This window comes from Macaca fascicularis, chromosome 15 (genome assembly GCF_037993035.2).
Source record: "Macaca fascicularis isolate 582-1 chromosome 15, T2T-MFA8v1.1".
Classification (NCBI taxonomy): Eukaryota; Metazoa; Chordata; class Mammalia; order Primates; family Cercopithecidae; genus Macaca; species Macaca fascicularis.
In genome coordinates this window covers 43945266-43965199 of record NC_088389.1, presented here as the reverse complement: position 1 = coordinate 43965199, position 19934 = coordinate 43945266, and the positions used below count along the sequence as shown (strand labels likewise).

Sequence of the window (19934 nt, the reverse complement as noted above, 5' to 3'; positions counted from 1 at the left end):
TTGGGCTAGGCAGCTCCTTAGGTTCTTCCAGGTCTGAAATGTCTCATGGGGCCCCGCATCCGGGTCAGTGTTGGCCACCATAAGTGGGCTTTGGATCTTACAGCCCTTTGCCACTTGGCCTAGCCCTTGGGAAATAAACCCAGAGAGGGGAAGAGGCAGAAGGGCCCAGATGGTGGGACCATGTGCCTAGAAGGTGCTGCCCTCCCAGTGGTGGCCTGGGAGCTTCTTTGACCTCTGCCCTTATTCCTTCTGGAAGAGTGATGTAGTCCAGGCCAGAGTGACGTAGTCCTGCAGGCAGAGCCCAGGCCCTAAGAGAGCAGTGGGCCGTGAGGATAGCCAGCACTGGCTCCAGCCACCTGTCCTGGGGAGAGAAATGGGCCTGCATTGCCTGGAGTGGGTGAGGGAGACACTATTAGAATCTGCCTCACTCTCCAGCCTGGAATTCAGTTCAATTCATTTTACCAAAATGCTTTGTCCTGGGTGCTAGGAATACAGCCATGAGCAGGGCAGAGCAGCCCCTGCCCTCAGGGAATGTATGGTCTACATTTAACCGAGGAATTACAGGAATGAAAAGTCAGTGGGGACCCATTCCTGCTTTCCCCTGGTTCTTCCGCTGAACGTGACTCACTCACTCATTTCTTTCCCTCCATTCTTTCTTTCCTGCTTAAACATCACCTCTTCAGAGAAGGTGATATTTAAATAAAATAGCTCCTATTTAAATAAAATGGCCCCACTCATCATTCTCCCATTCCACTCCCTGCTTAGAGGCCTTCATAGCACTCATGACAACCTGACGTCATAGAAAAGATTTGTGTATTTCCTGTTCCTCTGTTAAGACAGGTGCTTTGTGTGTATGTTCTTCAGTATATCTATCTATAGCACCTAAAATCGGGTCTTCCGTATGCATTGGGTCTGCACGTACCCAACAAATATCTGTTGGTGGGTGAGGGTCATCATAGAGGAGAGGAAGGAGATGGCCGGGGGAGTTAACCTGGTCTAATCTGCTGAATTTACTTTCTTTCATGTTTTCATTGAGGCCTTCATTCCATCATTCGCTCGGCACTTGTGGAGAACTTCCTGTGTGCCAGGCATTGTGCTTTGTGTTGTTTTCAGAAGCTAAACATGGCAGCCCCATCCAGCAGGGACCACAGCTTGTATTTGCCAGTGGCCCGCTCAGGGCCTGAAGCATGACAGCATCTCCCTACCAGGAAAAGAATGACTCCATGGTTAGACATGTATTGTGTGCGTATCCTCTGCTACATGCAGGGTGGGGCCCCCAAATGAAAGAAAGACCCAGCCTGGTATGCCCACAGCAGTGCAGGGTATCGGAAAGACTGGAGGACTCCAGTTCTTCTCCTGGTGGGAGGACCCTAGTTCTCCTCCAAGCTCTGCAGTGTGACTTAAACATGCTTGATTTGAGGCAGGACTTCCTGACCTGCATTTTTTTTTTTTCTTTCTCTTTGCTGGCCTCCTTCCTCAGACCATAGCACTTCTAGAGCAGAAAACCCAATCTGGTGCACAGTGGGTCTTCAGAAGCAGCTTGGTGGTTAAATGGATGTGGATTGATACTTGGGGCAGTATGCAACCTCTGTCCCGCAGGTTAAGACTTCCTCTAGGCCGGGCGCAGTGGCTCAAGCCTGTAATCCCAGCACTTTGGGAGGCCGAGACGGGCAGATCACGAGGTCAGGAGATCGAGACCATCCTGGCTAACCCGGTGAAACCCCGTCTCTACTAAAAAAATACAAAAAACTAGCCCGGCGAGGTGGCGGGCGCCTGTAGTCCCAGCTACTCGGGAGGCTGAGGCAGGAGAATGGTGTGAACCCAGGAGGCGGAGCTTGCAGTGAGCTGAGATCCGGCCACTGCACTCCAGCCTGGGTGACAGAGTGAGACTCCATCTTAAAAACAAACAAACAAAAAAAGACTTCCTCTTACGCCAGGTGTGGTGGCTCGTGCCTGTAATCCCAGCACTTTAGGAGGCTGAGGCTGGAGGATCGCATGAGCCCAGGAGTTCAAGACCAGCCTGGGCAACAAAGTAAGACCCTGACTCTACCAAAAAAAAAAAAAAAAAAAAAAAAAAAGACTTCATCTAGAGTGGTTCATTTATAAACATTTCGTGAGCATCTACTCTGTGCCCACCATTAAAGTTATTGCAACCACAGCTTGTCCTAAGGCAGATGTGCCACAGAGACCGATGGGTCCATGGCTGAGCTCCTTGAGCAGGAAGCAAACTATCTAGTTCCTGAAAGTCCCCACCAGGCCAGGAATTCCCATCCTGAGGCATCTACAGAGGCCTGGCAGCCCCTGTCCACCTGGTTCCCAGGCTTACTGGCTTCTGCTCCATAGAAATGGGCCCCTTAGGGCTGTTTGTTGAGTGCCCTGTCCCCTTTGCGGGGTGTGTAATGGCTTGGTGTCTTCCAGATTCAACGTCCATCAGAACAGTTCATGCCCAGTCACTGGCTCTGTGCCAGGAACCTGCCTGGCAGGAAGACTGGGTGTGGGGAGACAGCAGAGGCAGGATACAAGTCTCTTCCTTGGAATTCTCCCCAGTGTCCATGCCTCCTCTTCCCAGCTGCCCATGAGCTCCTGGAAGGCCTTGAGCCTCATTTCCCTCCCCACCTAGCAAAATGCAATTAGCCCTCAATATTCACATACAGAATTGGATTTCTTGTTGAATAACAGTCTCATGCCTCCAAGCTCAAAGGGCCCACACAGATCATCATGTTTGATGCACCTATTTTACAGATGGGCAGAGTGAGGCTCTGAGAAGGGATGCCCTCAATCATTTTGGGTTCTCACGGCATTCTCACGGTCTTTTGGGCTGCCCTGGGTGAAGCAGGCAGTGTTCCCTGGCACTAAGCCTTGCCTATTCAGATTTGTGAGTGAAATTTGGAAAGGCCTTGGTGCTTAGCCACTGACCTGCTGCCTGCCTGACCTTTCAGGAAATGCAGCCTATTGCCTGGAAATGGCTTTGTGGACAGTGAGTTGTGTTGGCATCACCCACACAATACGGTGGGGAGAACTGGATAGTTTCCCTAGTTTCTCACTGAGCCCCACCTCATCAATCCTCCTTCAAAACCTGCCTGAAATCCACCTCTATCCTCCTGCCCTTTTTGTAATTATTTCACTGGAGATGTCCTTCTCCTCCGTGGCTGCACATTTATCCAACACGCCCTTTAGGATCCAAATGCCACCACCTCCTCCTGGGAGCCTTCCTATGTTTCTTTCCATCCCTTAATCAGCTTCACAATTCAATTGATCTACATCTCTTTGACAGCATTTATCACATTCTCCTTATATTATCTTATCTTTATGCAGTTGCAGGGGGTTCTCCATGACATAGTGATATCTGATGTCTCCCATCCAGACTCTCTTCCCTACCCCAAGGTGCTGTGCATGTCTCCTGCCCACATTACAAATGCGTGCATGACTGGAAGGCAGGACCATGTGGACATTTTTGTCCCTCACAGTGGCAGACCCTTTCCCCCCAGAGTCTTGTACAGGGGTTTGCATACTGTAGGAGTTAGAACAAATAACTTACTTAAATTATCAATGGTTTGAGCATCTATCGTATCCCAGGCTCCATGTGTCAGGCTGGGTGCGGGGACACAGAAATGGATCTGACAATGACAGCGCCATGTGATGTGTGCTGCAATCCCGGTGTAGGGCAGAGCAGCTCATCAGAGTCAGATGAGCTCTGGGCTGCACCTAGAAGAACATGAGGTTGTGAACAGGCAGAAAAGGGGCAGAGGGAGAACCTGGGAGGAAACAGTATGGAGAAAGCATCGAAGTAGCCAAGCTTACCTGAGCCTGGGTGCAGGAATCAGAGACTGGAGCTCAGGAGGCCGGATCTGAAGCTGGGGAGGCTGGTGAGGATCTGCACAGAGCCCTTAAGGACTAAGATTTGGATCCTCGTGACAAGATGCAGAAGTTTGGAGTTAGGTTACCTGGGTTCAAATCCCACCTCCACCACCTACCAGTTTATGTCAGCTTTCCCATCTGTAAATGGAGAGAAAAAAGCAGGCCTCCCTTAAATCCCAGCACTGTGTGGGTCAGGGTCTGGACTAGGGCGTGGCACATGCAGAGACGCAGCATACCAGGAGATGCCAAGAAAACTCAGCAGTGGAGGTAAATTGCCCAAAGCAGCGCCCCTGAACCCCTAAGTATCAAGATAATATTTTAATGCAATACTTTTAAAAGCATCAAAATTAATTCAAAACCCCACAATGAACAAAATATCTAAAATGTAAATAAAGACAGGGTCTGCATGATGCCAAGTATGCAACTAAAAAAACATCAGTTATGATTGGAGAGGGAGTTCTCAACCTTAGGGGGCCGTGGACTTCTGAAAACCGGAGGAAAGTCCATGGCCCCTCTCCCCTGAAGAATGCACAAACATGCTCAATTTGTGCATAGTTTGGGGGTATTCCCGCACTCCCTGGGGTTCGTGCACATGGAAGTTAAGAACTCTGGTTCAACACTGGGGGTGTGGGGGTGGCGGGGGTGGCTCCACACGCCGGCCAGGAGCCTGCCAGTTCCCCAGTCCCACAACGGGCCTCCCTCCTGGCAGCCATGGGTGCTCTGCCCTCTGCAGGAAGCAGCGCACAGTTATGCAGCTCCCCCCACCCCCCTACCTTCCCTCTCTCGGCTTGGGACTTTTCCTAAAGTTTGTTGAAACCAGACACCTTGCTCGACGGAGCCCGCTTGCAGCCAGGGTTTAAAAGGCCGCCTTCAGCGCCCCCTCCCCGCCCCCAGCGGAGACTTCAAAAGGCCCGTCGGGCGCCGCGGCCCCAGCACCTATGAGCCGCCCCCAGCTCTCGGAGCCCGCGCTGGAGCCCGTGGACGCAGAGCGGCCGAAGTTCGAGCGCAGGCGGACCGGGCCGGCGGCGCAGTCCCGCGCGCCCATGCCCCTCCCGGTGCCGCTGCGCTCCGCGCGCCCGCGCCCCGTTTAGGGAAGGGGACCTCGCCCCCCCGCCCCCGCGCCCACGGCTGCGGGGACCCATGAATACAAATGCCGTTAGGCGCCGGAGGAAGGACCGACCGGCCAGGCTCGCACTTAGGAACCCAGTAAGTGCTTGGGGGCTCCTGGAGCGTTGGGAAGTGTTCTGTGCCTGTGTGTGTGCGCGCGTAAAGGTGTGCGCGTATGGGGAGGTGGGTACACGCGTGAGGAGTAAATGCGTGTGTGCACGTGTGCGGTGGGCACTATCGGAGATCTGTGTGCAAGTGAGGGTGTGCGCGCGTGTGTGCACCTGGGGTGTGTACACGTGCGGGGACGATATGGCCAGGATAGTGTGCGTTTGTGCCTGTGTAAGCATCCATGTGCATGCGATTTCGAGTGTAGAGTATCAGCGTGCGCCTGAACCCGGATACCTGAGGATGCATTTCGTGTGAACCTAGGAAGGGTGCGTGGCTGTCCCTGCATGTGACCGGGTGTGAGCGTGTGTCTGAGTTTGGGGAAAGCGTGGATACGTGTGGAAGTGTGTGTGTGCACCGGCGTATAAGTGTAACTTTGCTCGTGAACGAGTGGCAAGAGGTGGTAGAGGCGGGGGGAGCTGTGGTCCCAGGGCTGGACTGGGGTTGTGGGCGTGAGAATTTGCTCGGGGGCCAAGGTGTGCAGCTCTTAGCTCCAGTATGGGATCCGAGGGAGTTTTTGTCGATTCTGTGGAGGTGCGTGAGGGGGCGGGGGTGCGGTTAGATTCCAATTTCTGACAGAAGGGAGAGAGAGGGTGGCAAACCTTTAACAAGCCCACTCTGTGTGTTCTCCAGGGCGCTCCGAGTCTGGAAGCGCAAACTTTTGGTGGGCGGTGGAGGTAAGGATACTGGTTGTCATGGGAGTCTGGACACCAAGTCCTGGTCCTAGCTCTGTCCCTGAAACTGTGGGTTTCTTCCAGGAGTAGAATTTGGCCCTTCTCCCTCTACCCCAACCCCCCATTGGAGGACCCCCAGCCTCACCAGTCAGAAGTTCCTAATCTCAGAACGGTGATCAAATCACCGTGAAGCCTTGGGCAGCCCCTGCCTCTCTGTGAATCTGTTTCCCCATCTATACAAGGGGGAGGGGGGCGGGTGTCCCAGCGGGGCTGTAGTGGGCCAGCTAAGGCTGTATCCTTAGCTGCTGCCGGCAGGGGGCAGCAGGGGGCAGCAGAGGGCGGCCCGGCGCGGGGAGGAGGGAAGGTGGAGAGACACCGCGGGCCGAGACTTTAAATCGCCTTCATTTCCCCCAAATCCTTCCTTTTCCTCTCCTCCCCCAGGCCGGCGGGGAGGCAGCTTCCACCGCCCTCCGCGCGCCCTCACCCGGCCTTGCTCTGCCTCCGGGGACCGCCAGCAGCCCGCCTCCAAAAGTTTGATCATCTCTCTCTCTCTTTTTCTTGCTTCTTCTTCCTTTTTGGTGGAAGCAGAAAAGGAGCGAGGCAGGGGCGAGCGCGGCGCCCGGACTCCTGGGACCATGGGCCTGGCGCGGGCGCCCGCGGGGCCCCAGCCGCGCTGCCTGCCTGCTCGGGCGCCCCTGGGCGCGGGGCTGCTCTGGGGGCGCGGGGGCCGCGCGCTCTGAGCCGGCCTGGCGCGGCTGGGCGGGGGGCTGGCGGCCCCATGGGGCGCGCCCACACTTGCCCCCCGGGCTCGGGAGCATGAAGTAGGGGCCTGCCATGGGAGCGGGATCGGCGCGGGGGGCCCGAGGCACAGCGACGGCGGCGGCGGCGCACGGGGGGTGAGTACGAGCTCGGGGACGCCCCCTCCCCAGCTTCCTGCTGCTCCAATCTCGGGGAGGGCCGGGGTTCCCCGCCACGCGGTCGCTTCCAGCGGAACGTCAGCTTCCTGTCCCTTCCTGCGCCCCCGCGAGGCGGGACGCCAAGGGTTAATAGGGGCTGCGCCCCCGGCCGGGCGAGAGTTGGCGAGCGCTGCCCGCCCTGCCGCGCCTGGCCCGGCTGCCCGATCCCGTTGGGGCGGGGGCAGAGCCAGCCCGGGGGTCGGGGGTGGGGGTGGGTGGTGGCGCCTGGAGCGGCCGGCGGGGTGCGGAGGGGGGCTTTTTGGATGCCTGGGGGAGGAGGGGGGGGTCTCCGTTTGGGGCCGTGTCGGTGTGTTCCGGTGTCTCGATGTCTGCAGGTCCCAAGCCTGTACGTCTCCGTTTCTATCTGTTCTTGTGAAATTGTCCGCAAGTTTCTAGGTCACCAGGTCTCGGGTTCTGCTCCTGTCTCCGTGTCTGTGTGCCTCTGCACGTCCCCGCGTTTCTGGAAATCTCCGCGTGTATGTGTGAGTCGGCCTGAGTCTGTGTGTCTGTTTCCTGCTTCTCGGTTCCTGTCCCTTTCACGTGTGTAAGAGAGAAAAAGTGAGAGCCAGCATGTCAGAGCAGAAAGGGCCCTGGGCGATCACTGTGCGGAACCTCTCAGTGTACAGATGGGGAGACAGGGCCGGAGAGGGGCAGGGACCCTCCCAGGAGCGGCTGCGCGGAGCTGGGGCCCAGAGACTGGGATTCCCAGCGTGTGGAGTAGGATTTGTAAGAGAGAGTGAGCCTGTGCTAGAGCCGGCGCAGCGTGTGGGTGTGTGTGGGAGCCAGCAGCATGGAGTCCCTCGGGGCCTGTGGACGGCGCTCCTCTCTTTCCATCCTGCCCCCAGGACACCAGGACACTCCCCAGAGGCTGTCAGGGCTGTAGCTGGGCCCTGCCCCCTCTGGGCTGGAATCCGCAGGATGACACCCCCTCCTTTCTTCCCCATGTCTTGGAAAAAGCTGGCTGGTTGTGATTCCCCAGCCCTGCACCCCCTCACCACAACACACACACACACACACACACACACACACACACACACACATACACGGCACCAGTTAGCACGCTGCTGACTCATTTTCTCCAGAAGACCCTGCGCCAGGGTAGATGCCAGCAGTTGGGCAGAAAAGTGGTGCCAGGCGAGCACCCCATGGTGGAGCTCCAGCTTTGGGCAAGTGGGCCGCCACACTGCTCAGAGGCCCAGTCTCTGCCTTCTCCTGCCTCCCTGCCTCCCTGCCTCCCTTGCCATCATGTCATCCTCCATCATGTGCGCTCTGGCTCCAGCATGCCTCTGCTCTCCATCATGCCTCTGCTTTCCAGCATGCCTCTGCCCCTGGACCCTTCTGGCCGGACCAAACTCCATGTCATGTCTATGGACACATCCCTGGCCTCTGCTTCTTTCTGTTTCCTCCCGGTACTCAGAAAATTCTCCCTCTCCTGTGCCTCCACCGGCCCTGTGGATCCCCAGCAGCCAGCAGCTTCCTGGTGGTCTCTGTCCCTTTCTGAGCACACTGCCCCTGTTCTTTGTTGGCATTTTCTCTCCTCCATCTCTGTCCAGGGACCCTCTTGACACCCACCTGTCTGGCTTGGCTATGCAGAGTACCATATCCACTGGTGGTAAGGGACAGCAGTGAGACACGGAATCATGTTCGTGGGAGGCAGGTGGCACCACAGGAGGGCCACGAGCCTTGCCATCAGGCAGGCTCGAGTTTGAATCCTAACTCTGCTACGTGAGCTTGGGTGAGCCACTCTGCTGCTTGTTCTTCTCCTCCACAAAACTGGCACCTTGTTCCCAGCTGGCTGAGTTTTGTGAAGATGAACAGGACCAGGCTTGTAAAGGGCTTAGAACAGGGCCTGGCATGTAATAAGTGTTCAATAAACAGCAGCTGGTATTTGTATTATTCCCTTCATGTTGAATGGGTGTGTGAGTCAATGGGAAAGTTCTGGGCTGCATCCTGTCCAGACGATGACCTGTCTCTGTTCCCATGGAGGACGTGGAAGCTGTGAAGAAAGCCCAGGCATAGCCGTTTGGGCACAGGGGGTCTGGCCAGTCCACGGAGGCAGGTGGGACAGGTCCATCCGACTTGCTGCGCTGTAGTTCCAGTTAGCTCCCTTTTAAGCTTTTACCCCATGTGTGAACAGCCAAGCCTAGTGTCCATAGGGCCACTTTCCCTGTGCATTTCTGTGGCCTGGGTCTCAGCTCAGAGCCCTCAGTGACAGTTGAAGCTGGTGTGGGTTTCCAAGGTCCTGTGGGTTTCCAGGTAATAAGGATGGAAGAAAACTATCCAAGCAGGCTGCCGGTTCTGGCAATGTAGTTACCCAGGAGTAGTCCCATTTGGTGCACTGGCAGAGGGCCTTTTGCAGGGCATAGGAACACCTGGGTTTCCTGCTTGGAGGGCTGTGTGGCCAGACGATGTTTCCGTGCGATGTTTCCTCGCAGCTCCCATTTCGGCTGCCTCCTGGCCACCCTGGCCTCTGTGCTCTGGTCTTCCCGACATTCTGGAGCCCTGGGTTCGCAAAGCCAAGGCCCACAAAGCAAGTGGTGAAAACAGAAGTCTGAAAGAGCAAAGCCCTGAGGCAGTACAGGCACTAAACATGATTAGCAGTAGCCTAAACAGGATTGGAACGGGAGCAAAAGAATCGGCAGGGCCTCCCTCTGAGAGCCAACTTTCCAGGCCTGGAGCTGACTTAGATGACTCGTTGGCTCCCTGGGTTGCATCTCTGTTCCTGCTGGTGAAGGCTGGGGCTCCGGTCTCTGGCAAGTAGGAAGTCCCTGGAAGTCTTCAATTTCTGCTTCAATTTCTTAACAGATAGTCCTTTTCATTTGACTTGTCAAATGAAATGACTTGTCAAATGAAAAGGACTATCTGTTAAGTCATAGACTTGAAGCACTGTGTGACTTTGGGCAAATAACTTTCCCTCTCTGGGCCTCAGTTACCCATCTTTGCAAAGAAGGGAGAGAGAGGACTAGAATGTGACCCCTAGATGATCTTAAATGGCCTTCTCCCACTCCGACATGCTCTATACTTGGCAAGTTTATGAGTCAAGTGCACAGAATCCATTACCAAGAGGGTCAGCTGCATTTGTCAGGGAGAATGAATGGAGGCTGAATACTTTTGTAATAGGCCTTCAGGGCTAACGTCCTCAAGTTGGAAGCCACGGTGTTAGGAAGCTTAATTGAAAAGAAGATTCTGATTCCATGTCTCCTGTGAGACTTCTTTCTCTGGACTTTCAGGGATTACAAGGATGTATTCTCTAATTCTCTGCAGAGTAGTCACTTTGGTATAGCTGTAGCTAGGGAAATCGACCGAGAAGGACATGTATGGTTTTTGTACCTTCTCTTCCCCACCTTGCCTTTCTTTATCAGTTTGGGAAACTTCCTAACTTCCTAAGAAGTTTGGTATGCGACATAATCCGATGAAGGACTCAAGGAGTGAGGGCAGGTGCCAGACAAGGGCCAGGAAGAGAGGGGACTGGAAGGAGATGGAACAGAAATTAGTGGGGTTACAGGAACACAGGAAGGCAAGGGGCAGTCTCTTCTGAGAAGGCATTCACAGAAAAAATGAGTTTTGAGTTTGGGAACTGCTGAATGACAGAAAGTACAGGCAACTTGTTGATTGCAGGATTTCTCAGAGCCTTTGATATACAGGTGTGCTTTCCGGATTGTCAAGACTGGAATGCAGGGGACAGCTCTTCCCTAATGTATCTGGCCAATTTCCTAGAAAGCGTGTCTCTGGTGGGTGTGGGAAATACTAGTGAAGAGTTATGAACCCAGACGCTGCCCAGGATGGAAGTACCTGCCTTCCCTGAGCCTCAGTATTCTCCATTTGTCTAATTAAACAAAGCTGCCTTTTATGTCTCTCCAGGGCTCATGCTATTGCCATTTGCCTCAAGGGAGCAAGTCATGCCAGAAAGGTTGGCCCTGCCTTCTCCCCAGGCAACCCCAGGGCAGCTTGACACTTTGACCTTTAGTCGTTGCCCATGGTGAGCTGGGGGCCTGGCCCCATGAAAAAGGCATTCTCCCAACAGTGGCAGCAGATTGGAGAGGATGAAGAGGAAGGACCAAGGATTATCTCGGAGCAATTCTGGAAAAAGTCAGAGCAGGGGAATTAAGGCTTTGGGAAGACATTTTTTAAAGTCCAGAGTCCTATAATACCAGGTAATATTAATTCATCTTATAAAAATATACTAGACACTTCCTATGTGCCTGCCAGGGGCTGGAAATGTAAGAGTGAATAAGCCCGGCATGGTGGCACATGCCTGTGATCTCAGCTACTCGGGAGGCTGAGGTGGGAGGAGAGCTTGAGCCCCGGAGTTCAAATCTAGCCTGGGCAACACTGTGAGACTCTGTCTCAAAAACAAAATGAAAAAAAAAAAACAAAACAGTGAATAAGACGGGTGTCCTTGCCCTTTAGAGACTTAGTCTAGACAGGGAAATAGGAGAGTAGACAATGACCACACATGTGAGAACCACCGTAGTGAGGCATGTGCAGTGAGCTGCGGGAGGCGACACCCATGCTGGGATCTAATGGATGTGCAGTAACTGACCAGTCAAAGGAGTAGTGTCTACATGATGGGAGTAGCATGTGCAAAGGCCCAGAGCTGGAGAAGGCGATCAGGGGACCATCATTGGCATCTGAGTGCTGTTTCAGCTGGTTTACGTTATGCTGCAAGTAACTGAAGACCCAACTCAAAATAGTTTAAAGGATAAGGGGGGTTATTCCCATATCAAGAGGCCTCAAGGAAGAGCAGTACTAGGGTTGGTGAATTTAACATCTCAACAGTGTCTTCAGACACCCACTATTTTTCTATTCTGCCATCCTCACGTGCTCTTGGGGCTTGTTACCTCATCTACCCAAAATGACTGCAGCAGCTCTGAGCAGTATGTCCTTACTCAACAGCATACGGAGGCTTGAAGAAAACCTTCTCTGCTTTCTCAGGATGTCTAACAGGCATCCCTCACCTCTCACTGACCACATCTGGGTCTTACATGCATGCCTAAACCAGTCACTGGCATGGCAAATGAAATTCTCAGGATCAGCTTAGATTTATCCAGATTCACGTAGGATCCTGTAAGTCCATGCCTATGTGAGCAAGCAGGAAGGAGGGATGTCTGTGGGTATGTAATCACCAGTGTCTTCACCATGCCCACAATGACAGAAGCTGTCATCTACGGTGCGCAGGGAGTCTGGGAAGAACCTAGGGTTCCAGTTATCAACCCTGGCAAACGGGTTTCCTAGATTCCGTGATTCCACAGAAGCACACCATCCTAGCTTTCCTCTTGGAAATGCATCCTGGGCCTGTCTGTCCCAGCCTTAGCCCTCATCACCCACCTGACACAGCTCTCTTGCTGTGCCCCGGCTGTCTCTGGCCACGTGCCGCCCTCCCCTCTACCTGCCTGGGGATCAGATACCCCAGGTGGCTTCGGGTGTCACTGGTGGCTGCTCCCACAGGAAGGTGAAATTGTATCATTGCCTTTGCCCATCTTGGCAAGAGCCAGAGAGCAGAATTTTAACCCTTCCTGGCCCCAGAGTGTAGGGACAGCGGGGACCGTCTAGGGGAGTATTTTGCATGAGCTTATTGACTCCTCATGCCTGACCTGCGAGATAGGGAACATCAGCCCATGTTGTAGAAGACAAGACAGGCTCAGAGAGGCTGAGCGACTCATGCGGGTTCATACAGCTGAGAAGTGACAGGGCCAGGTTTGCAGCTGGCTTTGTCTAACTCCCCCTCATCCCCTCTGTTTTCTTTCTCCCACTTTCCATTAGGATAAAGCCAAGTCAGGAGCTGCCTTCACCCACACTGGTTCTGGTTAAGGGGTCTCCTCTCTCCTGCCCTGTGTGGGGATTGGTCTTCCAAGCAGACCAGCCTGATCTTCCCACTGACCTTTCACCCCTGGCTCTGCAGCCCATTGGCTGGGGTCTGGGGAAGGGTCTCAAGATCATGAGGCTGTAGTACAGATGGGGAGACTGAGGCTGGGAGAAAGGGAGGGGCTGGCCCCTGGTTGCCCATTGAGTCAGCATCAGATTTTGAGCTGGACCCTAGATGTTCCAATGACCAGGGCAGGGCTTCCTGTGCGCTGCTTCCTGCCCACTGACCTTGGCTAATCGATCTGTGAAAAGCAAGGCTGTGTTTGTGCATGTAACCAGGTCTTCACTGAGAGGCTGTGCCTGAGGCCGGGAAGAGTGGGCTGCTGCTCTAATGGGGTCCTAGAGCCTGCACCTGGCCTCCTGCCTTCTGTGGGCAGGACTGGGGTGAGACTGGGACTGGTGTCCACTCCCAGCTTCCCCAGCCGGATCTGGGCGTGAGCGGGTGGAAGCTGATGCCGCCTCTGCTTGTGTCTCCTGGTCTCTAGGGGGTTTCTCTTCTCCTGGATCTTAGTCTCGTTTGCCTGTCACCTGGCCTCCACCCAAGGAGCTCCTGAAGGTAATTCTGTCTTCTCTTTGTCCAGGGGGAGACAAAGGAGAATGGAAGGGGCCTGAGAACTCAGGGGTAGGAGACAGCGGTGCCTGTAATCGGAACTCAGTGCCTCAGTTTTCCCATCAGCAGAATGGAGATGATAATTGGCAAATTCTCTTTAGGCTTGAAATAATCACATTTGAGGCCAGGCTCATGCCTGCAATCCCAGCACTTTGGGAGGCCAAGGTGGGTGGATCACGAGGTCAGGAGATCGAGACCATCCTGGCCAACATGGTGAAACCCCATCTCTACTACAAATACAAAAATTAGCTGGGCGTGGTGACACACGCCTGTAGTCCCAGCTACTTGGGAGGCTGAGGCAGGAGAAACGCTTGAACCCAAGAGGCGGAGCTTGCAGTGAGCCAGATTGTGCCACTGCACTCCAGCCTGGCAACAGAGCGAGACTCCGTCTCAAAAAAAAACAAAATCACATTTGAAGTTTTTGTAAAGGGGTAGGAAAGACTCAGTGCAGAAATGCGGAAGGGGGATGCTTGTGTTGTTTCTGGGGCAGAATTTGAGTAAGTTACTCCGGTTTTAAGCCTCGGTTGTCCCTGTTTGTCCAATGAGTGCTGTTAAGAACTGCTTAAAAAAACAAAGCATTAAGCATTAACTGTCATGGCCCAAGCCTGGGATCCCATCTTCCCCTTCCCGTGAGATCCTGCTTTTCCTTCCTATCCCTAAGGGGCTGTCCAGGGGGCCGGGGCGGCGATGGACTGGCTCCACATCTGCCCAGGGAAACTGAAACCTCTCCCACATCTGTTTGTCAAGCAGCCGCGTGCCTCTGAAAATAGCCGCCCTTCCCCCGCCTTCACGCCCAGCCCTTGTGCTGGGGCAGGCAGCCTGGCACGCCGGGAGTCCCTGTGGCCTGACCTGGCCACTCGGCAGGGATTGGGCCCCTGGGAGGGCAGGGCTGTGCCCGGAAGAGACTTCTGCTGCCCAGCAACATTTTGTGCAAATGTCATATTTTCCAAGCTTGCTGTTTCCCCCACAAAGTAGGTGAACAGCTGTCCAGAGTCCTGAGTCAGGCACTGGGGCGGGGGGTTGGGGAGAGGCTGGAGCTGTGTGGAGCCAGGTTTATGTAATAAAGGGATATTGTGGGGGCCAGCTGGCAGGCTCCTTCTATCTTGGCGTTGGGCTGTATTTATTCCCCTGTCCCCCATCTCTTCACCGGTGATGGGATGCTGGATGTGTGTCCACCCTGCTTTCCAACAAGCCTGGGAGGCCCCCGGCAGAATAGCATCATGGCTAAGCACAAAGACCCCGGAGTCAGGTGGCCTGGGTTCAAACCTTGGCTGTGCCTTTTTTGAGCTGCAAGTTATTCCCTCTGACTCTTCCGAGCCCCCTCTGTAAAGTGAGGATAATAAAGAGTACCTGCTCCATAGATTGTTGAGAGGATCAAGTGAGATCATACCTGTAAAATACTTGGCATATAGTAAGTGCTCAACAAGTATTAGTTTTTCTTATTGGTGTTAATTAGTTACCTGAAAAATTCGGGCAAGAATAACCCTTTCCTATGCCCTGCGGTGCCCACAGTGGTCAGAGACTCACGGCAGCTCTGGGCTGGTCGCCTTTGCCAGGTGTCAGGGTTTGAGACTTTGCCCTTTAGCTGCAGATGGTCTTTGGGGGACACCTGGAGACTGGCTGGTTGTCAGCTTAGAAGTCCACCCAGTGGATAGGGGAAACCTCACCCGTGCTGCCTGGCCCAGCCAGTTGTGACTGTCTTTGGGTAAGTGCAGGTTGGCCCTAAATTCCATGTGTGGAGAGGGATGTGAGCAGGCCTGAGGAGCCCTCCAGGGGTTGTTGAGTGGGGACTAGAGGAAGGACCAGGTGGCTTCCTGCCCATACCTCTTGTCCAACCAAATGGCTCCTCCCATTCTAAGTCCCAGTTTATTGTGAATAATAGTGAATAGTATTTCATGATAATAAGAGGGTTTCAGTGATTAAAACAGATACTATTAAGAGAATCCTTAATCAGCAGTTTATTTTAGCTTAGAACCTGAGGGCAGACAGATGGGAGAAAGGATGGGAAGGAGGAGTTTGAAATGAAATGAAAGCCCCTTGGGTCCTAAGGAAGAATAAGGGTCTTAAACTCAAGCCAACCTGAACCAGCAACACAGAGCTATAGAATTCTTAGAACATGGCAACACCTGTGCTATCTCAAGGTCTGTTTCTCTTGTCTTACAGGCAGGGAATTGAGGTCCAAGTGTCAGTAAGAGACTCAAGCAGAGTTACTCAATGTGGGGCTTGGGTGAAGATGATGTGGAAGATGACCATATCATCCCCCTAACAACCCTATGGTGTAGGCGCTCTTTACAGCTCTGTTTCACAGTGGAAAGAACTGAGGCTCAGAGTCCAGGTTCACTGCTGGTCTTCTCAGGCTCTACATTTTGCCCTTCTGACTCCAGAGTCTGCTATAGAACCATTATAACATGCTGCCAGCACTCAGGTTCTCAGTTTCCCCCAGGAAACTGTCCTTCTATCCATTTATCCACCCATTCATCTGCCTATCCATTTACCTATCCATTTATCTATCCATCATCCATCCATCCATCCATTCATCCATCCATCCATCCGTCCATCCATCTATCCATCCATTCATCTACCCTTTCATCCACTCATCCATCCATTCATCCATTTATCTATCCATTCACCCATCCATCTTCTATCTACCAATTCATCTACCTATCCATCCATCTGTTAATCCACCCACCCACCCATCCATCCATCCAGCCAGCCATTATCCATCCATCTATTCATCCATCCATCCATCCATTCATCCATTTATCCATCCATCCACCCATCCATATGTCTATCTACCTATTCATCTATTATCCATTTATCCATTCATTTATCCATCCATCCATCCATCCATCCACCCATCCATTCATCTACCCTTTCATCCACCCATCCATCCATTCATCCATTTATTAATTCATCCATCATCCATCCATCCATCTACCAATTCATCTACCTATCCATCCATCCATTCATCCACCTACCCATTCCATCCATCCAGTCAGCTACTATCCATCCGTCCATCCATCCATCCATCCATCCATCCATCCATACATACATACATCCACCCATCCATCCATCCACCAATTCATCTATCTATCCATCCATCCATGCATTCATCCATCCACCATCCAGCCAGCCAGCCATTATCCATCCATCCATCCCTTCATCTATTCATCCATCCATCCATCCATCCATCCATCCATCCACCAATTCATCTACCTATCCATCCATTCACTCATCCACCCACCCATCCATCCAGCCAGCCAGCCAGCCATTATCCATCCATTCATCTATCCATCTGTCCATCCAACCATCCCTTCATCTATTCATTCATCCATCCATCCATTCATTTATCCATCCATCCATCCATTTATTCATCCATCCATCTATACATCCATCTACTCATCCATCCTTTCATCCATCCATTTATCCATCCATCCATCCATCCATCCATCCATCCATCCATCTCCCAGTTGTCAACTGAGGAGCAAATGCCAAGTGTTGCATTCAACCCTCAGCACAACCTTTGCAGGGGATGATAGGGAAAGAGCATTCAGTACTCAGGGCCTATCTTGCTGAGCTCAGGGGAAGGGCCCTGAGGACCTGACCCAGACTCAGATTCCAGAGGCAGCTTTTCCTTCCCTGCTGAGTCAGAGCTCAGGAGCCTGCTTTGCTGACCCTGGCAGCTCAGCTGACTGAAGGGGTCTAATAATCTGGGAGGGGAAAGGTCAGGAAGCCTTTCCATAAACACTCTGGAAGCCCTCCTTTTGCTTTTGCTCTGGCAAGCCCTGCTGACATAATTATTGGGCGGATGTGACCTGGCCAGACCACAGTCAGATATCCATACACTTTGCCAGAGGACAGAGGTTGCAGGGATGCTTTGATTGCTTCCCCTTCTCTCCCCAGAGCCCTGCGGGCAGGAGGAGGAGTCAGCGGAAATGCCATCACCCTTCTGATAGCAGATAGCAGCCCCGTAGCCTGGTAGAGACACCTTGGGAGTGGGAAGTGGAATGGGTGGGTCCCTGAGGAGATGGTGGAACCTGTCAGACCCCTGGGACATCCTTTACCAAGCTCTGGTGACAGGTCTATTCTTGTCACCCTGGTCCCTCACTTATGGGACTGCTTCCTGGAGGAGATGGCTTTCCTGGTGGAGAAAAAGGAGTATAACATGTCACTGTTGCGCAGCCTATAACACTCTCAGCAAGAGCATTTGGTGATTATCATTACTTTTAGTATTAGTTATTATTTGAAAGTGCTGCTTTTGTACCAGGCACTTAAAAAAATGTATTCACTCATGTAACTGTTACATCCTTCTGAGGTTGGGACTGTTACTATTCCATTTAATAGATGGGAAAACTGAGGCACTAAAGTCACAAGATTAGTGTTAGAGGTAGGATTTGAACTCAGGAAGTTTGGCTCCAGAGTCTGTTTTTTAACCCCAGTATGCAAGATTATGCAGCCAGATAAGGGGTCACAATCCCTGCTGGATGGTTCCAACGCTGCCCTCTCAGCCACCACCATGGGGCGGCATTATTTTTAGATGAATGAACAAAGGACCAGGTAGCTGTGGGTGGACTGTCCACATTGTCTGTGCCCCTTAGGGGGTGGGGGTGGGGCGGGCTGGAGCAGGTCCTGACTGTGTCCTCTCTCCTTTTCCCTCCCTCTCAGATGTGGACGTCCTCCAGCGGCTGGGCCTCAGCTGGACGAAGGCCGGGAGCCCTGCACCCCCGGGAGTCATTCCTTTCCAGTCTGGCTTCATCTTTACACAGCGGGCCCGGCTCCAGGCTCCCACGGGCTCCGTCATTCCTGCCTCCCTGGGCACAGAGCTGGCGCTGGTGCTGAGCCTCTGCTCCCACCGGGTGAACCATGCCTTCCTCTTCGCTGTCCGCAGCCGGAAACACAAGCTGCAGCTGGGCCTGCAGTTCCTCCCCGGCAAGACGGTCGTCCACCTGGGGTCCCGGCGTTCGGTGGCCTTCGACCTCGACATGCACGACGGGCGCTGGCACCACCTGGCCCTCGAGCTCCGAGGCCGCACAGTCACTCTGGTGACCGCCTGCGGGCAGCGCCGGGTGCCTGTCCTGCTGCCTTTCCACAGGGACCCTGCACTCGACCCCGGGGGCTCCTTCCTCTTTGGGAAGATGAACCCGCATGCAGTCCAGTTTGAAGGTGCTCTGTGCCAGTTCAGTATCTACCCTGTGACGCAGGTCGCTCACAATTACTGTACCCACCTGAGGAAGCAGTGTGGACAGGCTGACACGTACCAGTCCCCACTGGGGCCTCTCTTCTCCCAAGACTCTGGCAGACCTTTCACCTTCCAGTCTGACCTCGCCCTGCTAGGCCTGGAGAACTTGACCACTGCCACACCACTGGGGTCACAGCCAGCAGGCAGGGGACCCAAGGGGACTGTGGTGCCCGCCACTCCCACCAAGCCCCAAAGGACTAGCCCCACAAACCCTCACCAGCATATCGCGGTGCGAGGCCCAGCCCAAACCCCACCTGCCAAGCTGTCAGCCAGTAACACACTTGATCCTGTGCTCCCAGCCTCTCTTGGCAGCTCTACCAGAACGCCTCGCCCTGCAGCCTCTCAACCATCACAGAAGATCACAGCCACCAAAATCCCCAAAAGCCTCCCTACCAAGCCTTCAGCCCCTTCTACTTCAATTGTCCCCATCAAAAGCCCCCATCCTACCCAGAAAACAGCTGCACCTTCATTTACAAAGTCAGCCCCACCCACTCAGAAGCATGTACCTACAGTTCCTGCCAAAGTATCCCGTCCCGCAGAGAAGCCCATCCAGAGGAACCAAGGAATGCCCAGGCCCCCACTGCCCAGCACCCAGCCCCTACCTCCTACCACCAGCTCCTCTAAAAAACCCATTCCCACACTAGCTCAAACTGAGGCCAAGGTGACTAACCATGCCAGTAAGCCGGCCTCTGCCCGCACCAGCACCCACAAACCTCCCCCATTTACTGCTTTATCCTCATCTCCTGCCCCTACTCCTGGTTCTACCAGGACGACTCGGCCACCAGCCACAATGGTGCCTCCAACCTCGGGCACCAGCGCTCCCAGAACAGCACCTGCCGTCCCCACTCCTGGCTCAGCTCCCACTGGAAACAAGAAGCCCACTGGATCGGAAGCCTCAAAGAAAGCCGGACCTGAGAGCAGCCCCCGGAAGCCCGTCCCCCTCAGACCTGGGAAGGCAGCCAGGGATGTCCCCTTGAGCGATCTGACAACCAGGCCTAGCCCCAGACAGTCCCAGCCCAGTCAGCAGACCACTTCAGCCCTGGTATTGGCCCCGGCTCAATTCCTGTCCTCCAGCCCCCGGCCCACGAGCAGTGGCTATTCGTTCTTCCACCTGGCAGGATCTACGCCTTTCCCTCTGCTGATGGGGCCTCCGGGGCCCAAGGGAGACTGTGGTTTGCCGGTAAGACTGAGTGGGGTCTGCATGCTGCGTGGAGCTCCAGTGGGGGACTGGGGCATTGGTCAAGTGGTTGCCCCTGGTAAAGAAGGAAAAGGAGCAGCTTAGAGCAGGGAGCTGGTTATGGGCACATCCTCGGCTCCAGCCAGGCCCCTGGCTCCTCTGGCTCTGCTAAATGCATCATTGCTCACTCTGCTCCAGATTCATGATCCACTGGGACAGACTTAAGTCTGGTGGTTAACCCCAGGTGAAGAGCACCCCTGGGCTTTGGTTGGCCCAGGTCCAA

General features: G+C 54.0%; 1 protein-coding gene across 11 annotated transcripts in view; it reads left to right on the top strand.

Annotated features, from left to right (window-relative positions):
• The first annotated feature begins 4789 nt into the window (after positions 1-4789).
• Positions 4790-19934, top strand: part of COL27A1 (collagen type XXVII alpha 1 chain) — a 159732-nt gene continuing 144587 nt past the window's right edge. For 9 of the 11 annotated variants that reach the window (XR_012424444.1, XR_012424445.1, XR_012424446.1 and 6 more), the window contains exons 1-3: positions 6570-6700; positions 13111-13181; positions 17901-19654. Coding sequence is in view for 7 of the 11 variants with exons in the window: in XM_005580979.5 (XP_005581036.3) it covers positions 6639-6700; positions 13111-13181; positions 17901-19654 (1887 nt within the window). In the remaining 4 variants the exon portion in view is untranslated. Of the gene's footprint in view, positions 5065-6569; positions 6701-12903; positions 13010-13110; positions 13182-17900; positions 19655-19934 lie in introns of those variants that run through there. The other 2 variants (XM_045373706.3, XM_074016729.1) reach the window with 2 other exon arrangements.